This window comes from Aotus nancymaae, unplaced genomic scaffold (assembly GCF_030222135.1).
Source record: "Aotus nancymaae isolate 86718 unplaced genomic scaffold, 86718_ANA_hifiasm-v0.15.2.pri h1tg000009l, whole genome shotgun sequence".
NCBI lineage: Eukaryota > Metazoa > Chordata > Mammalia > Primates > Aotidae > Aotus > Aotus nancymaae.
This window is the reverse complement of record NW_026988420.1, coordinates 8414204-8440760: the sequence shown is the minus strand read 5'-3', so window position 1 is coordinate 8440760 and position 26557 is coordinate 8414204. Positions and strand designations below refer to the sequence as shown.

Sequence of the window (26557 nt, the reverse complement as noted above, 5' to 3'; positions counted from 1 at the left end):
ATGATGTCCAGAGATATATTCTGTCAACAGATACAACGTAATCTGGGACAATAAGAATCCATCTCACAATCTTGAATGTTCATTATGGTCTTGAAGCGAGCAATCAAAAGAAAGAATACCGTCAATGAAATAGCTAAAAATAAAATTTTAAATAAATAAATAACTGTCTTTGGAGACCATGTGTACTGTTCAAGCTTAATTTATGTTCCCTGAAATATAAACCACATAAAACTAATGATAAACACTTAATTTTTATACAATATAGATTCTTGCCTTTTTTCCAATGTCATCATTACAAAAGAGTTCCTCTATATCTGAACATGTAATTCAATATAAACTGTGTTATAAAACTGAAAGCTGAAATCACTACCTGAATATGGGAAAGAGACAGAGGGATAAGGGAAAGCAAAGTCCAGCAGGATGCCCAGTGAGGTGAATGGCAAGGCTATGCATCAAGAAAAGGAACACAAGGAAGGAGAAGCAAGTAAGGAAGATGACGAATTCTACTGGAACATGTTAAATCTGAGATGTTTGTGGGCCATCCAAAGTAAAACATCCAGTAAGCACTTGGATTATGAGGCTCAGAAACTCTGGAGCTGGTTGTGCTGAATATAGATGTAGGAGTCATCCAGGAACCAGTGCCTGAAGTCCTACGCGTGGAAGAAAGAGCCACAGGAAAGCGTACAGAGTCAGCAAAGTTGAAATTAAGATAGGAATGCCAGTATTTATGTGATGAGCAAAGAAGGAAGAGACCTATAAGCGAGATCAAGAAGACTCTGATCAAAAAGGTAGGAAGAAAACACAATGAAAGTGTTTTTTTTTTTCCCCAAGACCTTAGGGAAGGAAAAAAAAAATCAAGAAGTTTGTCAACCTCTGCAGGGCAGAATGCAACCCAAAGTATTCCACATATTTAAAGTCTTGCTCTTATGCAACAGTATATTGATGCTTATCCAAATCTAGCACAAGTGATATCCAGTGGAAAAGTGCTTTAAATTAGGCAATGAATTCATGTAACTAAAACTAAATTTAACCAAAATTAAATAAAAACATTAGTCACTGTCATTTTTAAAACAAGTAACAAACTTGTTCATAAACTGCTTAAGTGAAAATAGCTACAAACACAAAAATTGTTCAAATAAAGCAAAAAAGGGTTAACTTTCAAATTCAAAAGTTCTTTGCATGTGGTTGTTCACAGCTGACAGGAGCAGCTGTCTGGTTTGTCTAGACAGCTGTTCAGACTTGGTAGAGCTGTTTTCAGTGCTGCCAGCAAGTTTTTCACCTTTTCAAAAACTGCTGGAGTGGAATCTACTTTCAGTCAAGTGCATAATACAAAGACTTGGACTTGGATTCGTATCAAAACAATTCCTGTCAGATGAGGCAGGCGACGGAATTTTAAAATTTAGTTACAATTATCTCTTTGATCTTGATAGTGGTTTTGGCCATCATTTCTCTGATTTTAAAAAGAAACCACAAGGTGATTAATGCTCAGTCCAAATGTTTCCATAGAAAATATATTTTCTATATACCCCTGGATAGATAACCTTTTAGCTATTTTAAAACATGTACCACATAACTACTTTATTGTAAATGGTTCAATCAGAAAAAGGCAGTTGCAGGACTCATCTATATTTTTAAAACAAATGAAAAGAAACTATAATTAACAACTGGGATTAAGCAAAATAGCTGTCTTTTTTCTTTTTAATTGGCTTTTACTTGGGCTTTTGTCCATGTCAATATATCTAACTAACTCGTATATTCACCCTATAACTGCAAATTAGCATCCAACACATACACACACACATGAATTGTTTTTCCAGCTTTTGATTTTTCTATTGGGGATACACACTGGCGAATGTGGGAGCATACTGCTTACATCTTGATATTTAACTAATAATAAAGAAGACTGTCTAAAGTTACATATGAGATAAAATGCTATTCATTAATACCAACTTAAACAATGACTCATGAATATAATATAAAACCTACACTCTAGAATAGCAGTTCTCAAACTGTGGCCCAGGGATCCCTGAAGTTTTTTAAAAGTCTGTCAGATTGTCTATGAGAAAAAAACTATTTGCATAATAATATGAAGACAGTATCTGCATTTCCCATTCTCAATGTCACACAGGTAAAAAGTGGAATTTCCCCAAGACCATACAATGTGCAGTACTGCAACTAACTGAAGGCAGAAGCAGATAAGATAACCTGTCTTCTATTAAGTCTGATATTACACATTTGCAAAAATGCAAAACAATGCTATTCTTCTCATTAAACTTGCTTTGTTTTTTAAAATACTCTTAATTAAAATGTTACTTCTGTTAATATGTTAATAGTTTCTTATTGTTACTTTTCAGCACATTATTTTGTAAAGCTTTGTTTGAATTTTTAACAGGATAAATATAACCTACATAAAGAAAAGCTCTTTGGAGTTCTCGAAAATTTTTAAGAGTATAGAGGGGTCCTGAGATTAAAAGTTTGAGAACTTCTGCTCTAGGATATTAAGCCCTTCCAAACTATGTGACATTTTTATAAATTAGCAAGAACCTTTTAAAATAATTTCTGTTTAAGCAGCTATATTGATGAAAAGATAAGACTTTAGGGGAGAAAAGCAATCTGTTCTGTTTTACTTAAGAAACATGCCAAAGCATTTCCTCTCTTCTATGGCCCTTGCTACCAGAGACGAGGACTAAGACTTACTGTGAAGAAAAGTTCCATAACTCTGCTATCCAGAAGAGTCTCCCGCCAGGACTCTGTTGGCTTCAATAGCACATTTTGCGAGGATTCAAACATAGCTATATAATGTCTGCCCAGTTATTTGGTGTCAAGGTCAACAACAATAACATTCTTACTTTGTCTAAAGTATAAGTATATCCTAAATATAACAGGAGCCATCTAGAAAGAATTTGTAATGGTAACAGTTTAAGCCTCGTCACATATGCTACATAATTCATGCATGAAGCTGAGGAATAAAAGGCATTAAGTGTGGTGCTGGAGGGGAAGAATGCTAGAGGAATGTAAGGTAACGCTTTCATTGTAATTACGTGTCATGTGGTAAGACATATAGAAACCTTGAGAACCGGAGAATTTAATGGTGGCAACAAAAGGAAATATACTTATTGCAAAGCAGCTGCCAAAATTCATGCAAAAACAATCAATTTCTGCAAGTTTATCCCATCATTTCCTCCAATATCTTACAACAATTAACACCACATATTCAAAATGTGAGTTTCATATGGTCTACTTGGGAAAATAGCATTTTTCCAAAAGAAATATATTCACTGGGAAAACAAAAGAAAAAAAGATTAAACACATATAATATTAAAGAAAAAAAAAAAACTCCCACAGGTCACAGTATCTAAATATCAAGACAAAGAAATAATCTGTTGACAAAAAACTTCATAGATGCTTATTTAAAATTCCCACAGACTAAACAGCAATTTATATGGTGTTCTGGCATTCAATTTCAAACATGCTTCAAACAGTATACTGTTTTACCATAAATAAAGTAACCATCATATATTTATAGAATTTTATGAATCCGATTCATACGATTCATTGATACTGCCACAGTCACTGAGGCTTTTTTTCTTTTTGGAGATAGAGTTTCGCTCTTGTTGCCCAGGCTGGAGTGCAATGGTATGACCTCAGCTCACTGAAACTTCCACCTCCCGGGTTCAAGTGATTCTCCTGCCTCAGCCTCCCAAGCAGCTGGGATTACAAGCATGCACCACCAGGCCCAGCTAATTTTGTATTTAGTAGAAATGGGGTTTCTCCACGTTGGTCAGACTGGTCTCGAATTCCCAACCTCAGGTGATCCACCCGCCTCAGCCTCCCAAAGTGCTGGGATTACAGGCGTGAGCCACCATACCTGGCCAACTGAGGCTTTTAAGAAATGAGAAAACTCGGCTGGGCATGGTGGCTCATGCCCTGTAATCTCAGCACTCTGGGAAGCCCCGGTGGGTGGATCATCTGAGGTCAGGGGTTAGAGACCAGCCTGGCCAACACGGTGAAACCCCGTCTCTACTAAAAATAGGCGTGGTGGTACGTGCCTGTAGTCCCAGATATTCCGGATGCTGAGGCTGCAGTGAGCCGAGATCGCAGCACTGCACTCCAGCCTGGGTGACTGCACTCCAACCTGGGCAACAGAAATTCCACCTCAAAAAAAAAACAATCTAAAAACAAAAGAAATAATAAAACTGCCTGGGGATAAAGACGGTAGTTATGACCCTTCTACTGCTAGCCAAATGCCCAGCTAAAATACTTTGACTATGCAACATTCACATCACTCAATAAGAAATCTTAATGATAATCACCCAGAGCTATCCTCTGAAAAAAGTAGATAGAAATTCAAATACTATATTTTGATTAAAGTCTAAATCATTATTTTTACAGAAAAATTATCATTCACAGAGAAAATTAAAGGCTGTAATAATGCTCTGGGGATCTTTTGTTTTGTTTTTAAAGATTATTGTTTAACCCCTTTAAAATAGCTAATATTATTCTATCTCTGAAGAGCAAGGAGGGGCACTATGAGTTGTTTCAAGAAGAAAAGTCACTGCTTGTTTCTGAAAGGTCATCCCCAAAATCTTCTGTAACTCTACTTGACTGATTAACAAAAGTGAAACTCAAATCTGTTTCATTTAAACTTCTCACTCCCTTTATCTGCCCCCTTGTGGAGGTACAGGGAAAGAGGGGAAGGCCAAAAAAGCCAAAAGAAAGGAGCCTGATTTTAAAAAGAGAGAAAAAAAATCACCCCATAAACACTAAGAGTTATTAATATAGAGTGAGTTCATTTTCTCATGAGGCACTGACGGTGGTCTAAGGTCAATGCTGTGTTCTTCACCCAATACTACAATATACTGATTTATCTGACACCTAAGATTTGCTACAGAATAGTCTGGAAATGGCAGAGTACAGATGAAACAAGACTGGCTGTTTAAAGCTGGGTATTCTCCCTACTACTGTATATCTTTGAAATTTTCTACAATAATGGGATGGCAGAGGCTTTAGTAGGTGAAATAAATGATCTGAGTAAGGCAATCAATTCTTTGTGGGGGGGGGGTGTGTGTGTGTGTGTTTTAATGAGACAGGGTCTATGTTGCCCATGGAGGTCTTGAACTCCTGAGCTCAAGTGATCCTCTTGTCTCAGCCTCCCAAAGTGCAAGGGTTATAGACACAAGCCACCACGCCTGGCCAATTCTTTGTACTTCATAAAAAGTTAAATGTATTTCACTTATTATTTTCTAGTTTTATTTCTCTTTATTTTCAATATGCTAAATCTAACAAACAAAATATATGCATGTAACATTTTCAACTAGGAAAATAATGATTTTGCAATTTCATATGCTTATAAAAGGTGTTATGACTTTATTTTTAAATTAGTTAGGATATAAGACAGATCAATGGGTTCATATAACCATAATAAAACGGTTGGTCTCAAACTGACAATTTACCATTTTAGTAGCTAGCAGATGTGTGATCCCTCAGAGTAAGAAGGCAAATACTTCAGGTGCTATAACTGCAAGAGAATCAAAGTCCAAACCTCCCTTCAAGAGCTGCAGACAGTTCAAGTAGGGAGGAAGAATACAAGTGGCAGAAGCAAAGAGGGTAATATTTATAAATTTTGCTACTTCTGGAAATATGAAAAAGTCTATTCCAAGTAAATGAGGAGAGTCTCCCACATTCTAATTATGCCTTCCAGGTATAATACAGCAAGCAGGGCAACAAAGTCTTTTGGTAAGAGGGAGATGATAACCTAAAGATCCAATAAATCTTACAAAAATATCAGTAAGAAAATACAGAAAGAAATCTTACAAAAGGAAACTATTAAACCTAAACCAAAATTCTTGTGTATAATTCTCTCCTCTACCTTTTTATAAATTACAAAAAGCATATACTCTATTAATACTCTGGATATCAATTATTTGCATAAAGGGAAAGTGGATATGAGTTTTTGTTTTTTTTTTGAGATGGAGTTTCACTCTTGTTGCCCAGGCTGGAGTGCAGTCTTATGATCTCGGCTCACCACAACCTCCACCTCCCGATTCAAGCCATTCTCCTGCCTCAGCCTCCCAAGTAGCTGGGATTACAGACACCCACCACCACACCCGGTTAATTTTTGTATTTTTAGGAGAGACAGGGTTTCACCATGTTGGTTTTCTCGAAATCCTGACCTCGTGATCTGCTTGCCTCAGCCTCCCAAAGTGCTGACATTACAGGCATGAGCCACTGCGCCTGGCCGGATATGAGTTTTAAAAAGGGCTTTTTCCAGATATAAAATGCAATTAATTGCAATGGCTCATGTTAAACATCAGATTCAAAATAACCCTGAAATCTCATTTTTTTAAATCTTGGTTTAGCCTCTCCTGATCATGGTCTGTTTTTCAGTACACCGTCCCTAGTGCCCAAACTCTATGGCCAATTTTCTTCAAAAGTTGGTAACCAAAATATTTTTAAGATTAAAATTCCTTATATGTGGCCAAGAGCATAGGAGATTTATGAGTTAGTATGTAATACCTATCAGAAAACACTTTTCCCATGATTATTACAGAGCTCCGTGTGACTTTTGTTTTCCACCTCCAAACCTGGAAAGGATATTTATCTCTGGCATGATGTTTGCCTTCTAGCAAGAATGCACACTTGTAATGTTCCATGCAAAGAGGCTACACTTATCTTCCACTGAAAAACTAATCTACACACTGCAGACTTCACTACCTTCTATCAGCCAGCGTGGCAGTATCACTAATAATACCACTATTACATACCATAATAAAAATGCACATGCACTATTATTATAGTTTTTATAAGACAATTATAATCCTATAACTACAAATCATAACCCACTCTACTAAAAAATATTTAATTATTCCCAAAAGCATTTAAATAAAAAGTTAAACACAAAGACAACAAAAACAGAATAATAAATGTTTAAATGGAACAGCATTATAAATGTTTATACAGAAGAAATGTTTAAAGACAATGCTATTCTGACAAGAAATATGTTTTAGTTTTCAGATTGTACCGCAAAACTGCTGAAGTTGCTGCCCCTGAATAAGAGACTATGCTGGCTCTTATGTGGGAGGGGGGCTTACTATGTATTGTTTAATGTTTATTATTACCTAAAATATTGTTATTCATGTACATGCATTACTTTTCAATTTAAAAAGAAACTTGTGAAAAGCATATCACAATGTGATCAGAATAACGATATACAAATCTGGACCATATCTTTATATTCAAAATAATATAAAGAATTAAGGTAATTCATTTTTAATCAGGTATTCTCAAATGTCAATTTCTATCTGTATGTATAAAAAATAAAAAATACCATTTCAACTCCAGATAATTCTTAATAATTCCCTAAGAAATCAAAAATGCCATTTCTACCCCAGAAAATTTTTAAATTCTTAATTTAAAAAACAAACAGAACCACTACCACCAAAATTTGGAAAGCTAGAACTACTATTCTTCAAACAATATTTTAAAAATCATTTCAAGGCTAAATAAAGCAATACTTTCATTTAAAAATAATTTTAATAAAACAACAGTTTCCTTTTAAAACTTACAAAAGTTTTGGTTCATAGTCACCACTTTAGCATGTTACAGTATCTGGACATTACGTTGCTTTATCTTTTGCAACAAACATGCCACCAACAAAAGAACAGTTTGACAATGAACTGATCATTTACTCAACTGTCTTTTATTACATGCTAGTAAAATTTAATGAGACACATGAGTCACAAAAGATTGAACTAGTTAAATAACTATTATTTCACCAAAGTTCAAATAAGAGTGTAATTCAAGAATTTGCTTGGGCTATGGCTTTATATATTTCTCTAAAATAAATGCCAAATGCATGTAATTTATATTTTTATCAGAATAATTTATTTGTAACCAAACAAAACACAATTCCATCTTTTGCTAATCCTTTTTCTTTAAAAAAAAAATCTGTCATCCACATCTAATCTTACTTTACCTTCCCATCTTTTCACCAAATTAAAGAATCAGGACAATTTTTTTTTGTCACTGTACCAAATACAAGTCCACTCCCTCTTAGCAAGAATTCCGGCAGGGGATCCAATTCTGAAATGCTAAAAGCCAACTAGTCTTCTAGGCTCAATGCCATCATAATCCCCTGGAAAATCAGTTCTAACTACATGTAAATTCAACTGCACCACAGAAGAATGAAGAATCAATTCTGCATTCCCTGTCCCCTCTCCCACAACAATCCTATCTAGCTCTAAAATTCTCCACTTAGGAAAGCTCATCAACTTCTGAGAAATCAAAGGCATATATAAATGTACCACCTGCCCTATTCTATAACTGCCTAGCCAGAGACAAACATACACTAGGCCAAGAGCCAGGAGGACAGCTTAATTGCACCCTGTACTGACTGTCACTGGATAATCCTACTAAATCTTCTGTCTCAAGTTCTCATACAACAAACGGCATTATCATTAAATACATACATCTTAACATTAAGGAGGGAAAGCATCATCTTTGGAAGTGCACAGGTCCTTAAATATGCAATTAAGTTTATCCACTAACACTTTTAGTAAGGGTATCATTTTGTGATTGTGAACAACACTAAAAAAAAAATAATAATTAAATGAGGCATACAATAGCTACACATTATCCTCAAGCAAATATGGACAATCTGAAAATTTCCTTTGCCTATTCTTATAATTACTTTACAATATAGAAAGATCTTGTAGCAACAATGGACACTTCACATAAGCAATAAATGCTTTACTCTTCATCTTTCCATACTAATTTTTACCCTACTTTATCAGCAAAACAAAGTTTCAAGAGCTAAAGCAAGCCCATTCTCTTTCTTAAATATTTAATCCCTTTCACTATTAAATTTTCTAACAACAAAAACTGCTACTTCTCCTTCTGGCACAGCACAAAACCAATGACCCCAGTCTTATAGACAACACAGTCCAAGCAACCACAAATTCTTTGAAATAAAGGAGTGACCTTACCTGAATGTTTTCCCAAGCCTTGCCTCCAAATAGTAAGATTGGCTTTACTGGAAATCCAATTTAGGTGAAAGCTTCTGTATCCCATTACTACTCTATAATCCAGTTAGCTTTCCCCAAGGGATTAAGTTAAAAAAAAAAAAAAAGTTTACCAAAACCAAATCAGATCCACAAAAATAGAATACCAATAAAAGGCAGTGTAACCAAACTAAAAAAAGAAATATTACTGAAGCCAACATACCACACATACCTGCCAAACATTCTTGTTACAAAATGATATTGTCATTTATGATTAGCATTGCCAAAACCCTTAAGCATTTATGGACACCAGGTGAACTACTAGCTGAACTATATTTGTAGTAAACAAACATCCAAGAACTGAGCCAATACTTCTGAACTGGCTTCGTTCAAAAATTAAATAATATATATATAACAGTAAATATTTGCTGAACACCTGTGCTAGGGGCTAACAATGGAGTGAGCAAAAGCAAGACCCACGCTTCGGGCAGTAGGTAAACAGACACTACTATTGTAACCCGTGGTTACCAAAATCCACAGATGCTCTGACATAAATCCAGAGTCTCTGATAGAAAATGGCATCGTATTTGCATGTAACTTATAAACATCCCATATACTTTAAATCACCTCTAGATTAATTATAAAACCTAATACCAGGTAAGTGCTATATACACCATTGTACTGTTTTTAAAATTTGGATTTTTTTTTTGTTTTGGTGTACTTTTATTTAGAATATTTTTGATCCTCAGTTTAATCCAAGGATGTGGAACCTACAAATTAGGGGGGCTAACTATACTTAAATAATCTAAGGAATGAAAAAATACAGCTGAGAAGTGAGCCGAATGGGAAAAAAATCATATACAACACACATAGGGAGAACATAACAAAAGAAAGCCAACCTGGTCTAGGCTGAAGTACAATTAGGAGGTGATCAGCAAAGGCAGGGGACCCAGGCAGAGACGAAGGATGTGCAAGGAACAAGGCAGAAGGAAAGCTGGCCTGTGAGTGCAGCTCTACCAGAAAAGCACAGAGAAGAGCTGTGAGAGGGAGGCTGTGATGAGACCACCCAGGACCCTAGCACCCACTTTCAAATAGGGATGATGGTATGATGGAGGATCACAGGACTAGGACACTTTTTTTGCACAACAGTGATCTAAAATAGAATGAGAAGCAAGTGAATTTTGTCTCAAAAGTCTCAGAGTAACATGGGGCTACAAAGTCCAGAGGAATTCATTCTCTGGGCCACAGAGCAATTTTTAACATCTACCAAATCTCAGGAGCTGTGAACTTTGCACCACTCAGTCTGGGTAGGTGGATACTTTTATAAATCACCTGCTGCACATAGAAAACCTATATATAATAATCCTTAACAAATATAATGGCTTACAGATGACTTAATCATGTATATAGAAAACCCAAACAAATTCATTGGCTAAATTAATAAGCAAGTTCAGCAAGCTTAGAGGATACAAAATCAACGTACAAAAATCATTTGTATTTTTTCTCTATACATTGTGAAAATGAAATTTAAAATAACAGTTTAGAATTGAATTAATAAAAAAATACTCACCAGCCTGGGCAACACAGCAAAACCCCATCTGTACAAAACTCAGCCAAGCATCATGACGCATGCCAATAGTCCCAGCTACTAAGGAGGCTGAAGTTCAGAGGATCGCTTGAGCCCGGGAGGTTGAGGCTGCCATGAGCCATGCTTACACCCCTGCACTCCAGTCTGGGTGACAGGTGAGACCAAGTCTCAAAAAAAAATCTACTTAGAATAAATTTAATAACCTTTTACTATTAAAACTATAAAACAGTGGTGAAAGAAATAAAAAAACTTTAATAAATAAATCCAGGCCAAGCACAGTGGCTCATGCCTGCAATTCCAGCACTTTTGCATGTCAAAGCAGGAGGATCACTTGAGCCCAGGAGAGTTCAAGACAGCAGCCTGGGCAACAGAATGGGACCTAGCCTTTATAAAAAAAATTACCCAGGTGTGGGCTGGGCGCAGTGGCTCACACCTGTAATCCCAGCACTTAGGGAGGCAGAGGCAGGTGGATCACCTGAGGTAGGGAGTTTGAGACCAGCCTGGCCAACATGGAGAAACCCCGTCTTTACTGAAAAAAACAAAATTAGCCGGGTGTGGTGGCCCATGCCTGTAATCCCAGCTACTTAGGAAGGCTGAGGCAGGAAAATCGCTTGAACCCAGAAGGCGAAGGCTGCAGTGAGTGGAAATTGTACCACTGCACTCCAGCTTGGGCAACAACAGCAAAACTCTGTCTGAAACAAAACAAAACAAAACAAAACAAAACAAAACAAAACAAAAGCCAGGTGTGGTGACGTGCACCTGTGGTTCTAGCTACTTGGGAGGCTGAAGCAGGAGGATCATTTGAACTCAGAGGTCAAGGCTGCAGTGAGTCATGATCATGCCACTGCACCTCAGCCTGGGTGACAAAGCAAGACCCTATTTCAATAAATTAATATTTTTTAAAATCAGAAAACTAACTTTGTTTTTGGTTTTGTTTTGTTTTAAGAGACAAGGTCTTCCTGTGTTGCCCAGGCTGGAATGCAGTGGTGCAATCATAGTTCAAGGTAACTTTGAACTCCCAAGCTCAAGCCATCCTCCTGCCTTGGCCTCCCAAAGTGCTGAGATTCAAATGTTAGCCACCATGTGCTGCCTCTATTTTCTTTTTAAAGGGTACAGTGCCAGGTACAAACAGACAACAGTTGGAGGAAATACTACTCAAAAAGAGAAAACAGGCCGGGCACGGTGGCTCAGGCCTGTAATCTCAGCATTTGGGAAGGCCGAGGTGGGCGGATCACAAGGTCAGTAGTTCAAGACCAGTCTGGCCAATATGGTGAAACTCTGTCTCTACTAAAAATACAAAAATTAGCTGCGCATGGTGCATGCACCTGTAGTCCCAGCTACTCAGGAGGCTGAGGCAGAAGAATCGCTTGAACCCGGGAGGCGGAGGCTGCATTGAGCCAAGATCACGCCACTGCACTCCAGCCTGGGTAACAGAGCAAGATTCCGTCTCACAAAAAAAAGAGGACAGAAGAAAATACTTTTTACAAGGGCTTTATATATATGTGCTTTAGCATTCCATTATTCTTGCAATTCTATCAGTTTAAAAAACAATAATAAAATAAAATTCTTCATGCTGATTTCTACCATTGTGTTCTTTTGTTTTGGAAGAAACCTAGACAAAGCTGGTCAAATCAGCACTTAATAGCTAAGAAATGTGGATCATCAAGGCAGGCATCCCACACTACCACAGGGCTGCCTACCTCAACCACGCCCTGGGCCATCTCAACATCTATGTCATTGGCCTAACACAACAACATCACATTTTCTTTCTGAATGACTGAAATCCTGACTTCTCTCCTCAAGCAATAAACAGGTTCATCTAAGCTTAAAGTATAAAACATAACATTCCCTTGGCACAAACCCCTATTTCCTTGAGCTATCAGTTGATGCTCTTTGAAATATCTATACAGTTCAGCTGACCCTTGAATAACATAGGTTTGAACTGCACAGGTCCACTTATACTTTCAATAAAAGTTACCCCAAGTGTGCCTTCCTTTCCTTACCTCCCCTTCACCTCCTCCACCTCTTCTGCCTCTGCTACCACCGAGACAGCAAGACCAACCCCTCCTGTTCCTCCTCCTCTTAAGCCTACCCAACTAGAAGTCGAGGATAAAGACCTTTATGATTGATCCACTTACGCTTAATGAATAGTAAATATCATTTCTCTTCCTTATGATTGTCTTAAGATTTTCTTTTCTCTAGCTTACTTTGAGAATATATTATGTGTAATCCCAGCACTTTGGGAGGCCGAGGCGGGTGGATCACGAGGTCAAGAGATGGAGACCATCCTGGTCAACATGGTGAAACCCCGTCTCTACTAACACAAAAAATTAGCTGGGCATGGTGGCGCGTGCCTGTAATCCCAGCTACTCAGGAGGCTGAGGCAGGAGAATTGCCTGAACCCAGGAGGCGGAGGTTGCGGTGAGCCGAGATCGCGCCATTGCACTCCAGCCTGGGTAACGAGCGCGAAACTCCGTCTCAAAAAAAAAAAAAAAAAAAAAAAAGAATATATTATAGTACATATAAAATACAAAATATGTGTTAACTGACTGTTTATGTTATCAGTAAGTCTTCCAGGCAACCGTAAGCTATTAGTAAAAAGTTTTGGGGAGACAAAAGTTATACCGGAATTTTTGACTACATGGGAGTTGGTGTCTCTAACCCCCACATTGTTCAAGGGTCAACTGTACATCACTCCATACTTCATCAATTACTAATTATTACCTGATCACTGAGATATGGCTTTTGCCCCTGTCACTCACATAAACAGACTTCCATATGATTAACTATGTTCTAATTGATATTTGGTGCAGATCAAAAACAATCTACATCTTACCTATCAGTAACAGACGATGTCAACTACCTAATTCCTTGAAACATCATCTATCTTTGCTTCCCAAACACTCCTTGCCTTGTTCTCCCATCCACTTGTCTTAACTGGCTTTCTTGTTCTCTTTTGTTCTTCCTCCTTTTTAACTACTGATGCACCTAAAAGTCCTGACATGGATCCTCTGCTTCTCCTTGGACCATCTCTCCCATTTCCTTAACTTCAATGGCCCCATCATAGCACGTTCCCACAACTTTATTTCCACCCCAATCGCCCTCTATAATTCTACTGATGGTACAGTTGACCTGTGTAAAGTGGGTTTCTAAACTGTGGCATGATGGATATTTTTAAAGTCTTCATTAAGACATAATTCACACACTACGCAATTTACCCGAGCGTACAGCTCCATGGTTTTAGCATATTCACAGATTTGTGCAACCACAACCACAATCTAATCTTAGAACATTTCCATTGTACCAAAAAGACCCCATATGCTTTAGCAGTCACCTCCTACGTTCTCCCAACCACTCCAGTTCTAGGTAACCACTAACCTTTCTGTCTCTGTAGATTTGCCCATCCTGGACATTTCATACAAATGTAATCATATAATTTGTGGTCTTTTGTGAATGGCTTTTTTCACTCAGTGGAATGTTTTCAAAGTTTACACACGTTGTAGCACGTATCAGTAATTCATGCCTCTTTTATGACAAGTAATATTCCCATTATATGGGTATACCACATTTTATTTACCTATCCATCAGCTGATGGACATTTGGGTTCTTTCTATTGATACAGTATGGACAGCCTTTTCATACAGTACTGCTCTGAACATTCAAGTACAAGTTTTTGTGTGGATGACTACTGATACTTTGGGCCCAATAATTGCTTGTCTGGGGCTGTCTCATGCTTTGTAGGATGTTTAGCAGCATCCCTAGCCTCAACCCACTAGCTGCCAGTAGAACTCCCCGAGTTGTGACAATCAAAATTGCTAAAGACACCACCAAGTGTCCCAAGTATACAAAATTGCTCCTTATTTGAGAATAAATGTTAAAAAGCTATGATTAGTTTTCTTTTTATTATTATTATTATTTTTTTTTTTTGAGACAGAATCTTGTTCTATCACTCAGGCTGGAGCTAGAATGCAGTGGCACAACCTCAAGTCACTGCAACCTCTGACTCCTGGGCTCAAGCAATTCTCCTGCCTCAGCCTTCCCAACAGTTGGGTCTACAGGTGTGTGCCACCATGCCTAGCTAATTTTTTGTAACAGATTATTAGTTTGTTTCAGGCTGCTGATAAAGACATACCCAAGACTGCGCAATCTACAAAAGAGGTTTAATTGGACTTACAGTTCCACATGGCTAAGGAAGCCTCACAATCATGGCAGTAGGCAAGGAGAAGCAAGTCCCATCTTACATGGGTGGCAGCAGGCAAAGAGAGAATGAGAGAGATGCAAAAGGGGAAACCCCTGATAAAACCATCAGATCTTGTGAGACTTGTTCACTACCACGAGAACAGTATGGGAAACCTGCCCTCATGACTCAATTATCTCCCACCAGGTACCTCCCACAACACATGGGAATTATGGGAATACAATTCCAGATGAGATTTGGGTGGGGACACAGAGTCAAATCATATCATGGGGTTCTGCCATGTTGCTCAGGCTGGTCTCAAACTCCTGAGCTTAAGCGATCCATGCACCTTGGCCTCCCAAAGTGCTGGGATACAAGCGTGAGCCACTATGCTGGCCGAGTTATGATTTCATTAGTGAAACCTTGAGCATAAATCTTGACCTAAGATCACTGTAATACAAGTTATTAACTAAAACAGCATTAATATCTTTAAATATTAAAAAATATCTAAATATTTACTTTTTGCATTCTTTTGTATCTCTCTATGCACATTCTAGATCCATTGCTCAGTCAGCTCCAACTGGTTTTCCCAATATTATATACACTACTTTCTAGAAGAAATCATTTTCATCTTGCTCTGTTGTCCAGGCTGGAGTGCAGTGGTGTGATTACAGTTCACTGCAGCCTCAAACTCCTGGCCTCAAGCAATCTTCCCACCTTGGCCCCCCAAAGAGAAATTAAACCCTAAGTCCACACAAAAATTATAAATGAATGGTCACAGCAGCATTATTATTAATAGCCAAAAACTAGAAACAACCCAACTGTTCATCAACTGATAAATGGATTAAAAAATGTGGTATATCTATACAATATAATGGCAATAAAAAGGAATAAAGAATGATTGATAGTGCATGCTACAAAACAGATGAATCTTGAAAACATTATGCTAAGTGAAAGAAGCCAGGATGGGTGCGGTGCCTGACATCTGTAATCCCAGCACTTTCGGAGGTCAAGGCAGGCAGATCACTTGAGGCCAGGAGTTTGAGACCACCCTGGTCAACGTTCCAAAACTCCATTTCTACTAAAAAACACAAAACTAGCAGGGCGTAGTGCTGTGTGCCTATAGTCCCAGCTACTCGGGAGGCTGAGGCAGGAGAATCACTTGCACCCAGGAAGTGGAGGTTTCAGTGAGCCAAGATGGCGCCACTGCACTCCACCTGGGGCAACAGAGTGAAACTCCACCTCAAAAAAAAAAAAAAGATGTCAATCACAAAAGACCATATATTATATGATTCTATTTATATGACATGCCTATATCAACAGAATATGATTGCTAAGGATTGGAGAAGGTGGAAATGGAGACTAGCTGCTAATGAATACAGAGTTTCTTTTGGGGATAATGAAAATGTTCTAAAACTACTGGCAACGATTATTGTACAAGTCTATGAATACACTACAACACACTGGATAGTACACTCTAAATGGGTATATAGTATAGTGTGTGAATTACATCTCAATAAAGCTATTATTGAGGCTGGGCATGGTGGCTTACCCCTGTAATGCCAATACTTTGTGAGGATTAAGGAGGAGAATCACGTGAAGCCAGGAGTTCGAGACCAGCCTGGCCACCACAGCAAGACTCCACCTCCACAAAAACTCAAACCAAAAAATTAGTCAGGGCCAGGCGTGGGGGCTCACACTTGTAATCCTAACACTTTGACAGGCCAAGGTGGGTGGATCAACTTGAGGTCAGGAGTTCAAGGCCAGCCTGGTCAACATGACAAAATCCCATCTCTACTAAAAATACAAAAATTATCCAGGTGTGGGGTGCACGCCAGTAATCCCAGCTACTTGGATGACTGAGGCATGAGAACGGCTTGAACCCAGGAGGCAGAGGTTGCAATGAACCAAGATAGTGCCACTGCACTCTAGCCTAGGTGACAGAGCAAGACTCTGTCTCAAGAATGAATGAATAAACAAATAAATAAACAAATAAAAATAAATTTATCTCAATATAAAAAGATCCAAAAAAGAACGTCGATTATAAAAAATTATGAATGGGATTATTGATAATTTAACACAGTCTCATTTAACATGATACCATTCTAAATTATCAATATATTTAACACAAAATACACAAACATTTTCCATGATTTATTATCTGTCTATCCTAAGAGACAAATCTTATTTTATTTTGAGACAGGGTCTCTTCTGTTGCCCAGGGTGAGTGCAGTGGCACGATCATGGCTCATTGCAGCTTCAACCTCCCAGTCTCAAGCAATCCTCCTACCTCAGCCTCCCAAATAGCTGGAACTACAGGCACACACTACCACATCTAGCTAATATTTGTAATTTTTGTAGAGAGAGGGTTGTGCTGTGTTGCCCATGCTGGTCTCGAACTCCTGGACTCAAGCAATCCTCCCACCTCACCCTCCCAAAGTTCTGGGATTACAAGAGTTAGCCACCACACGCAGTCAATAAACCATCTTTTAAAAGGCATCAATTCAACACTTTTAAACCAATTTAAATTTGATTATTTAGACTCTCTCCATGGTACAAGGCTGCATAATTATTCCATTCTTTCCTTACTGATTGAATGGTAGATCGCCAGGTAATTTTCAAAATTAGAAATTAGTCAGAATTGAGTTCCTTGAAGTTGATTTCCCTAATGAGTGCTAAAACTGTAGCTTAGTTTAATCTCACTGCCAAGTTCTTTCTCCCACACTTAAAGCTAATCCACTTAAAGAAAACTTAGCTGTAGTGCAGTCAGCCAACAAATGGCACTATACAAAAAGGCCACACAAGAACTCTCTTGTAAGCCATGAAGCAAAATATCCTCAAGTCAAAAACCAAGATATACTTTCCTTAAACAAGGAATTACTTTCTTTGGCAACACTGCAGTATTGCTTATCATTTTCGGATGACAAGTTTTCCAAAGTTTTATCTAAGTACGTCATAAAATATTTTGTGTGTGTGTATGTTTTAGACAAACTTTGTTTCCAAACTCACAGAGAACTGTTTCTTTTTATGAAATAGTCACTCTCTACCAACTGTATTTTCCCTTAAAACAGACACTTTAAAATATATGCAGTGTAACTTTTTGTTGATTTTTCCCTACATATATAATTAATGTTTTGATAGCTCCATATGGCCTGATACTTGTAAAATCTGTCTCAAGGTTTTTCAATATCTTCCCCCCCGACAAAGTGAAAACACTGGAGCAAGAAGTTGAATCCAATCTCTTTCCCCAGCTGCAAGATCCTGTTGTGGTGATCCCCACACCCATCACCATTGGCTCCCATGAATAAAGTATGCCTTACCAACTTATAAAAAAAAAAAAAAAACACGGAGCAAAAATATTAAAACACTCAAAGGGGAAATTTTTTTTAAAAGCACACCTAAGCAAGTAGGCACCTCTTGATAGCCAAAAAGAATTAAGTTAATATATTAAAGATAAAAAGTTGGTCACTAGGAGAAAGATGATTACAGGATAAGAATAAAAGGAAACAGTGGCTGACCTTACTGTAAGCTTTGCCCCATAATGTGGTAGATCACAGTGACTGCCTTTGGGAAAGAAACCTGGAGAACTCATGGTTGAAGGAGTCAGATTCACTTTATCTGACAGAGCATTTCACAGTTAATATTCTACTACATAAGTAGAGTAGGCTGAAATGGAAGAAGGAGTTATACCCCACCACACTTCTTTAAATGTCATAATTTTACCAGCCACAAATAATTAGTGAATTTCTATGTATGTAAATGTAGCTCCTCTTGGCTCTGTTAGAATAAAGATGAGTCTCATCCTAGATCTCTGATCTGATTTCACATCTATTTCCTGTCTGCTTATCATCGGTCTTTTTCTCCTGAACAGACTCCCAAATTAACAGCATCTAGAACAGGTTACATTAAATGTCCTATACTACAGAGAGGCATACTGGATCAACAAAGAAGAGTATAACGGACAGCTAGTTTTACAATGAACTATTTAATTCAAGGAGGCTATTAAAAACTCAATAATAGTAGCTATCTCCTGAGTGTTTTAAATGTATTGTTTCATTTAATTCACACAACAATCCATACTGACATTTTACATTTGGAAAAGCTGAGACACAGAGAGGTTCAGGTGATTTGCCTAAGATCTCAGCAGAGGCTTAAATCCAGATCTTTCAGACTTTATACAACAAATGGATAGCCACTGTATATTATTATCAACAGGCAGCAGATGTTCTAGAATAGTAAATCAGAAAGCAGTTCCTTAAAGTTTATGAAATAGAAATTTCTCTACTTTAGTAACTAATTTAAAAAGCATATATATGCATTAATATAACCCACTTAAACATTTTTTGTATTACTAGTAAATAATTTCCTAAAAGCAAAATTCTCATCTTTTTATATTGGTAAAGGCCCTTGAAGAATAAACATATTACCAACTTATTATCTACACTTGAACATCACCATTCATAAAGATTAAATTAGAGCACTCCAAACTAGCTTTAAGTCAGTCAAAAAAGTCAAACATAGTTACGTGTCCAAGGAAAAAATGATTCAGTTTCTTAAAAGGTACCTTCTACCTGTTTCCTTTTCCTTCCCAAAGAATATTACTAATCCTAAATTAGCAATAGCTCCATCATCCACCACACATTTCTATGTATTCAAACTTCTTCTATAAAGGAGTAAATAAACTTTTAAATCTTCTAGTATTATCCTAGTATCCACTGTCTTTTAGCATTATAAGATAAATTCTATTTCTTAAAAAATCTTTTCTTTCAATGTGTTTTATAAAAGCTGCAGAGGTGAAAGACTCTAAGCCATAATTAAGTCACCTATAAAAAATTACCACAGATAAACTGTTCATTTGTTTAAAGGATATAATTTGGAGGAAGAAAGTTCCAGCTCAAGACTTGATTGGCGAGTGCAAGGTAACGCTGAAATACTGAAGACATCTGAGCATTGAGGTTTTCCCGCCTGCTGAACTCCTGCAGAACTTCAACAGTTAACACGAAGATCTGACGAAGGTCTTCTTCCTATAGTCAATAAATCACAAATATTTCATATGAAAAATTTTTTAGAAATGTATTCCCTTTTAAAACCATGAAACAAAACAAACAAAAACCTTAACATTTCCAATGGAAAGCACTATTTCCTTAAGAACGTTTTCCATTTTTAGGCCTCTACTTGTAATTTACATCACAGTATGCTTTCAAGTGATGCCAGCTGTAATACATTTACTCGGATATAAACATTACTTCCATAGAAAAGAGAGTCTTTGACAACTACTGCAGAGCTGGAGGAGTCAGTTGCTATAGTGCAGAGCCCTATGACTTAAGCCAATGCCTTCACATAACTTTACTCCAGAGCCAAACAATACATACAAGACAAAGAGCCCACACCATCTGCAATAACATTTAAAATACATGGCCTTCTGGCATTCCTCCAGACCTATTTTTAAGGCCAGCAGAGTCCCATCAATTGAATTAGTTATATCTAAACACAATAAGAAATAAATAATAAACTAAAGATCTTTATAGAAGTATTGTTTTTAAGACAAGAATTAAACAAGTAATTTTAAACCATCAACTACATTCATCAAACCTATCACTTTACTGTATCCTTTGAAATCACAAAACAAATCCTGAAGTACAAGCTATCATTCAACTACATAAAATAAATACTCTCATGTCATTAGGAATACATTGAGTAAAAAGTGAATGATCTGATAATTAAAATTCAAGAAGAAAAATACCAATACCTGAAAAACTCTTTTGCAGTTACCATGGAATTCCATGCTCAATCCAATGTTGCTAGTTTTACTTGAACTTGAAAATTCACTCAATAGTGCAGTCAGAATAGAACAGGCCAGAGTTTGCTGTAATTATTTGATAAGAAATAATTGTGAGGCGTTACTTTTTCAATGCTTTGAAATGCATTTGAACACAACGGAACATAATGGAACATTTTCTCCCTATCTTTAGATCTTTCACTATATCTTTAGATCTTGTAACAACCAGTTAAAAAATTAGATATGACAAAATAAATATTAGCTCTCCTTTCTAAGTCATCTGGTAAGTGTTAATAGTACTTCCTCAACTGCAGTTAAGATTTGAACTCAGGATACACTGTTCCTACTCAATCGTGGAATTCAAACAATATTTCAAAATAATCAATGTTGAAGTTATTATTTTGTTGAATTTGCATAACAATCTACATCCTCATTTTACATTTGAGAGAACCGAGTTGGAGAGAGTAAGTACTTATCTAAGGCCAGCTGAGATTTGAACACATTTGTCTGACTCCCTGTTCTGTTTGTAAAATGCATTCCCAAATAGATGAAAGGTGAAATAGATTTTATAGTGTCCAAAATATTACAGCCAGGTAATACCCAAAAGTCTTTAAATAAAAAAATGAAGATTTTCCTTCTCATTGGTTCTATCCAACAGGCTCCTAATATCAACTCATTGATTTTATTTCCAGACTATTTAGAATCAAGGTACCAAGGATGGAAAGAGGATACAAATTATTTTGGCAACTTTCCAGGAGTTAAACAGAAATATGCACACTACCTCTGAACAAAGGAAAGATTAAAGTCAAGATGATACTATTTATGCAAGCTTATCCAACAGCTGAACACAGTCATATCCACCCACCAACTGCAACATCTTTGTTCAGAAATGCTTCTGATGTCAGTACCTTGACCTTACAGACACTTATCGTGGCAAATCTTAGTGAATAATTTAATAATATTAAATTCCTAAAAATTGGCATGAAATATGTTGAAGGTGAGTGATGACTCCATGAGTGACTAATAGACTATTTGTCCATTTTGTATATGTCTAAAATGTTCCTTTAAAAAATGTAAATATAGGCTGGGTGCAGTGGCCTGTAATCCCAACACTTTGGGAGGCTGAGGCAGGTGATCACCCGAGGTCAGAAGTTCGAGATCAGCCTAGGCAATATGGTAACACCTTGTCTCTACTAAAAATACAAAAAAAATTAATCAGCTGGGCATGGTGGTGGGCACCTGTAGCCTCAGCTACTTGGGAGGCCGAGGCAGGAGAATTGCTTGAACCCAGGAGGTGGAGGTTGCAGTCAGCCAAGATCATGTCACTGCACTCCAGCCTGGGTAACAGAGTGAGACTCCATCTCAAGGAAAAAAAAAAAGTAAACATAAAATTAAATTTTTATTTGCCTCTTAATCGCAACTAAAACAAGCATAACTATATAGCTAATATTTATGAAAGGCACAAAACCCTATACATTAAAGAAGTTTCTCAACTTTTTCACACTTGGAAATGCAAATTCTCTAGGGAATCTAGGGGTATGATCAAAGATCCCTTCTGCAACAATAAAAGTTCTCCAAATGCTACTTGTTTGGCATAAACACACACATTTTGTAATTTTACTTCAAAATACATGACTTAAAATAAAAACGTCCCTTCCCCCCAAAATCTATGGCCCCAGGCACTTGGAGAGAAAAAAAACCAGGCACTAAAGCCTCTCACAGAAAAAACAGTTGATCACATATTCCTGTCATTTTACTGTTTTAAGAGACCTCAGAAATTCAGAAAGTACAATCCCTTCGTTTTCAGTTAACAAAATGATTAATTTTCAAAAAAATTTTTTTAAATGATTAATGATCACATTGCCAGCAATTAACACTAGACAGATACATTTAAATAACATCAGGATTCCACTATAAGCATGATTTTTAAACACAGCTAGGCTTTGGTGGGGAAAGCAGATATTAAATCAAATTAATGAGATTCAGAGAAAAAAGCTAACTCACAATGATCTAACAATGAATCCCAAGATCCTAGAATCCTGAAAATAATTTTTCATTTAGACTTAGCTTTTCACTTATCCTTTCTAAGACTTCATTCAATAAAACATTATAAACACAGCTAAACGTTTGAGAAAACTTGTCTTACTAAAACAGGAAATTAATTTCAAAATCTCAGATGAAATAACCTATTGAAAACAGAATTCACACATAACATATAAAAACCTACAAGCTGAAAGAACCTAGAAGCACTCATTAAACACAAATCCTTATTCTTACAAATAAATTATATATATACTAATGTTTCACAAGTAATTTACAACTTTCCACAGAATGTTTTTTACTGCATTCACCACAAAATGGCTTATTTTAAAACTATCACCTTATTCAAGTTTTCAAGAATATCTCTCTAATTATTACAACCGTATGTATTCAAAATAGCTTTACTTTTTCGCCTGAAATAAACATTTCCCAGGATAACGTAGATGTGTTTATGGTCAAGATAAGAAACAAACGAGTGAAGGAGAGGGGCAGGGCAATGACAGGTGAAAGCCCTGCTAAAGCTACTCCTGCAACTACAAACTTCATCACACAAAACAAGGCATGGAACTGCTTTTAAGTTGTAGCAATAAATATGTCCCTCTAAAACAGCAAACATCCACACTAATGAATTAGAAGTATAAATTCACCCATAAAAACAAGTGCATTCTTAAACGACAGGAATTTAGAACAAAATGCACTATATAGACTTAGTTCCCTGAACACGTAAGAATCTTTTGCTTTTAAATAATTTTTTCATCCTACAAAAGTATACCTCCATCTTAGAAAAACTAGAAATTATAGAAAAGCATAAAGAAAATAAAATTGTCTACAATCCTACCATATAGGAGTTATTACTGTAACATTTATAGCTTTCCAATTTTTTAATGCACAGATATAAATTTTTATATACCATTGCTATTAACCCACATATAGTCTTACATTCTACTTTTCCACTTTGTACCCATGAAATAAAAAATTTTTTAAAACAAATGTGTTCTATTTAAATATACCACTTAAAGACTTAAGAAATACATAAAAATAAATTATCATACAGCATTGTCAGAAGTATTCCAAGAAATCAAATATTCTAGCTTTAACTGTACCTACAATTATCAGCTTTCAAAGAACTAAAATTCAATAGGATATTTTTATCATGAAAAGATACCAAATAGTTTAAGCTCTCCTTAATTTGGAAATCCTGTAGGAATACAAGATTACCATCATAAATATTAATCATACTACACTGGTCTGGCTCAAAGGTGCCAAATGAGTAGAGACTCCTGGAGAATGATGAATAATTAAACACTGATTGTACATTTAAGAGAGCAAAGTACTTCAACATATATCAACAAAGTACTTCTCCCTATTCACAGGGGAATTAAATATATTACTAAATGTCTAGGACTCATTTCTAAATATGTTTGCTAATTTTCAATATTTAATTATGGATTAAATCCCCTTAAAAGGAAGTTACTCTCACATTGTGTTGTAATGAAGATAGCTAGGGAAGCAAGCCAAAAATAAAACTCCCAAGGGAGAACAGAGGACAGCTTCTTCCCAGGACAGAGAGTGGAAAGAAAAAAAAATAAAGCATCAAATCTGCCTATGGGAGATCACCAGCTTTAGCTTTTCTTACCCTTGAAGAATGTTCTTATCTGCCTCCTTCAGATTGTTAGGTCTCAACGAGCATCCCAAGTACACTACCCACTAATTCACCCTCTACTGACCAGTACCTTCAAGTGCTGCCTCTCTGGCCTTTGTCAAAGTCAGAGCTAGATATTTTTCCATATCAGAGACAGTGGCTCTGATACTTAAGACAGCCGGAAACAAAAGCTGTTGTAATGAATGTCAGTGAAATCAGATCAAAGTTGACTGACTAACTGATTGATAAGAGTATAAGATTGCCATACTAAAATTCACAGGAATTTGCCCAGTATAAAACACCGCTAGTACAAATCTTAGATTTCCAAGAGGTTAATACAACAATGCTCCACTTATCTAAGATCATAAAGAATTAAGCTAATATCTGATAATTTTATAAATGCAGCAAGCAAACATTTTTAATGAAACTTACTTCCTATCCATTTTTCTTAAAGAATTCTTTATATGGCAATTATTATATGATATTATAGTAAAGTGACTACTTGGAAGCTACTATAACATAAGGGCCTTCCACCCGCTGGCAACGTGGTGCCAGATCCCAATGCTAGTTGATTTACGTCTGCTTTATAGCTTTTCTCAATCATCCTTTGTTGTCTACCACTCACTGCTGCTGGCAATTTGACTACCACTAACAGGTAGTTCTAAATTGATCATTTTCATTTGCCCACCAGTTAGAAACCAAATAAAATTTATTAAAATTACATCTAAAATAAACTATAAATAAAAACACCCTGCAGGACTCTTTTAGGAGTCCAATACAAGGATCCTGTTGTTTGAATCAACTAGAAAATCTGGGCTCTAACAGTCCAAGATTTTCTTCTTCAAATAACTGTGATCAGAGCCCTTTATAAACCTTGACTTCAGCTTCTAATCTATAAGGGGTACCACCCTCTGCCCTGCATAATTTGCATGAGTGTCCTAAGGCTCAAATTGGATAATGCTTAAAAATACTATGTAATTAGACCAGGTTACAAAAAGGTAAAGTAGCAGCAGTATTTTTTATCATTATCATAAAAAATAACAACCACCTATTTCAGCTTTTATTCTATTCCTTGATGATCTACATTCTGCAAAATTAAAATTACTAAATGTGTTGCACCACTTAAGAAAGAGAGCTATAACTGAAGCTGTATCATTAAAGCAATGTAGTAGATGTTCAATAAATGCTGTTTGAGTTAATGAATCAATGTTTACTTCTACGCCCAGCACTAGGTTAACACAACAGAAGTCAGAAAATAAACGATGTGTTCCCTATTTTTTGGTTGTTTATAAATTTCTACAAGAAAATTTTAATATGTCAAAGAAGTAGAAGACATGCAATGAGGTCTCAAGGTTATTTTAAAAAATCAAGTCTTCTTTCATTGAAGTACTGAAAATTCACAATTCGTGGGTAACAATTTAAGTAACTCTTATCTTCACATTGAAAGTCTTACAGCAGCATTCTCATTTATTTCTAGCAAAAGCCATTAATTTCAAGCTAGTGAAAAAATGCCCTTCAAAGATAGCTTGCCTTACTCACCAGCTTACTGTCACAAGGCCAAGATACTCAAACACTAACTCCAGCTGACAAAATAAAATACTCTTGTTCAGAGAGAGGATTGTCTCTTATAATAGCCTGGCTCTTACCCCAGGAGCTTTATTACCAAGAATAAACTTTATGAAAGGTTGCCATACATAAAGCAGACTTCCAGCTGCTCTTCTATGCAAACATCAATGAGACTTATGATAAGAGAGATTAACTTGGCTATCACATCCAGGGACTGCCATAGACAAGTGAATTTCTCACCCACTTCTCTCTAGCATGGCAAAGAGGAAGAAAGGAGACTTAAATGCTATATTAAACAGCTTTAAAAAGGATTTAATGTATGCCCACCGCTTTCAAAGGAAATAAGACAAATATGAACTATATTAAAATTTTAGCTTAAAATAAAAAAAAATTGCTGCTTTCCTAGGAAGCCAAGTTTCCATACCGCTCCCAAATTAGTATTAACAGCAGGTCCGACTCTACTGCAAACTGAGATGAAATAGCCATGGTAACCTTTACAATCATGGAAGGAAAACATCGTAACTGTCCACAGGCATGAAATAACATATTATTTAATAATCATATGAGCATGAATTAACTAAGAATACATCATGTTTTAAATACAAATTAGATATAGTCCTTCCATAAAACTATCTGTAGAAAACCAAGTCTATAAGATACTTCTGAAAGCATTTAAAGAAAACCTAAGGTGTTGGTTACCTACATTTTTTTAAAATACGCATGAATTGGCTGAGTGTGGTGGCTCATGCCTGTAATCCCAGCACTT

General features: G+C 36.5%; 1 protein-coding gene across 6 annotated transcripts in view; it reads right to left on the bottom strand.

Moving 5' to 3' along the window:
• Positions 1 to 26557, bottom strand: part of XPO4 (exportin 4) — a 113411-nt gene that overhangs the window by 47607 nt on the left and 39247 nt on the right. For 5 of the 6 annotated variants that reach the window (XM_021664907.2, XM_064373540.1, XM_064373538.1 and 2 more), the window contains exons 5-7: positions 20514 to 20630; positions 19635 to 19788; positions 2698 to 2810 (exon numbers count right to left, since the gene is read on the bottom strand). In XM_021664907.2, the coding sequence (XP_021520582.2) occupies positions 2698 to 2810; positions 19635 to 19788; positions 20514 to 20630 (384 nt within the window). Of the gene's footprint in view, positions 1 to 2697; positions 2811 to 19634; positions 19789 to 20513; positions 20631 to 24219; positions 24308 to 26557 lie in introns of those variants that run through there. The other variant, XM_064373541.1, reaches the window with a different exon arrangement.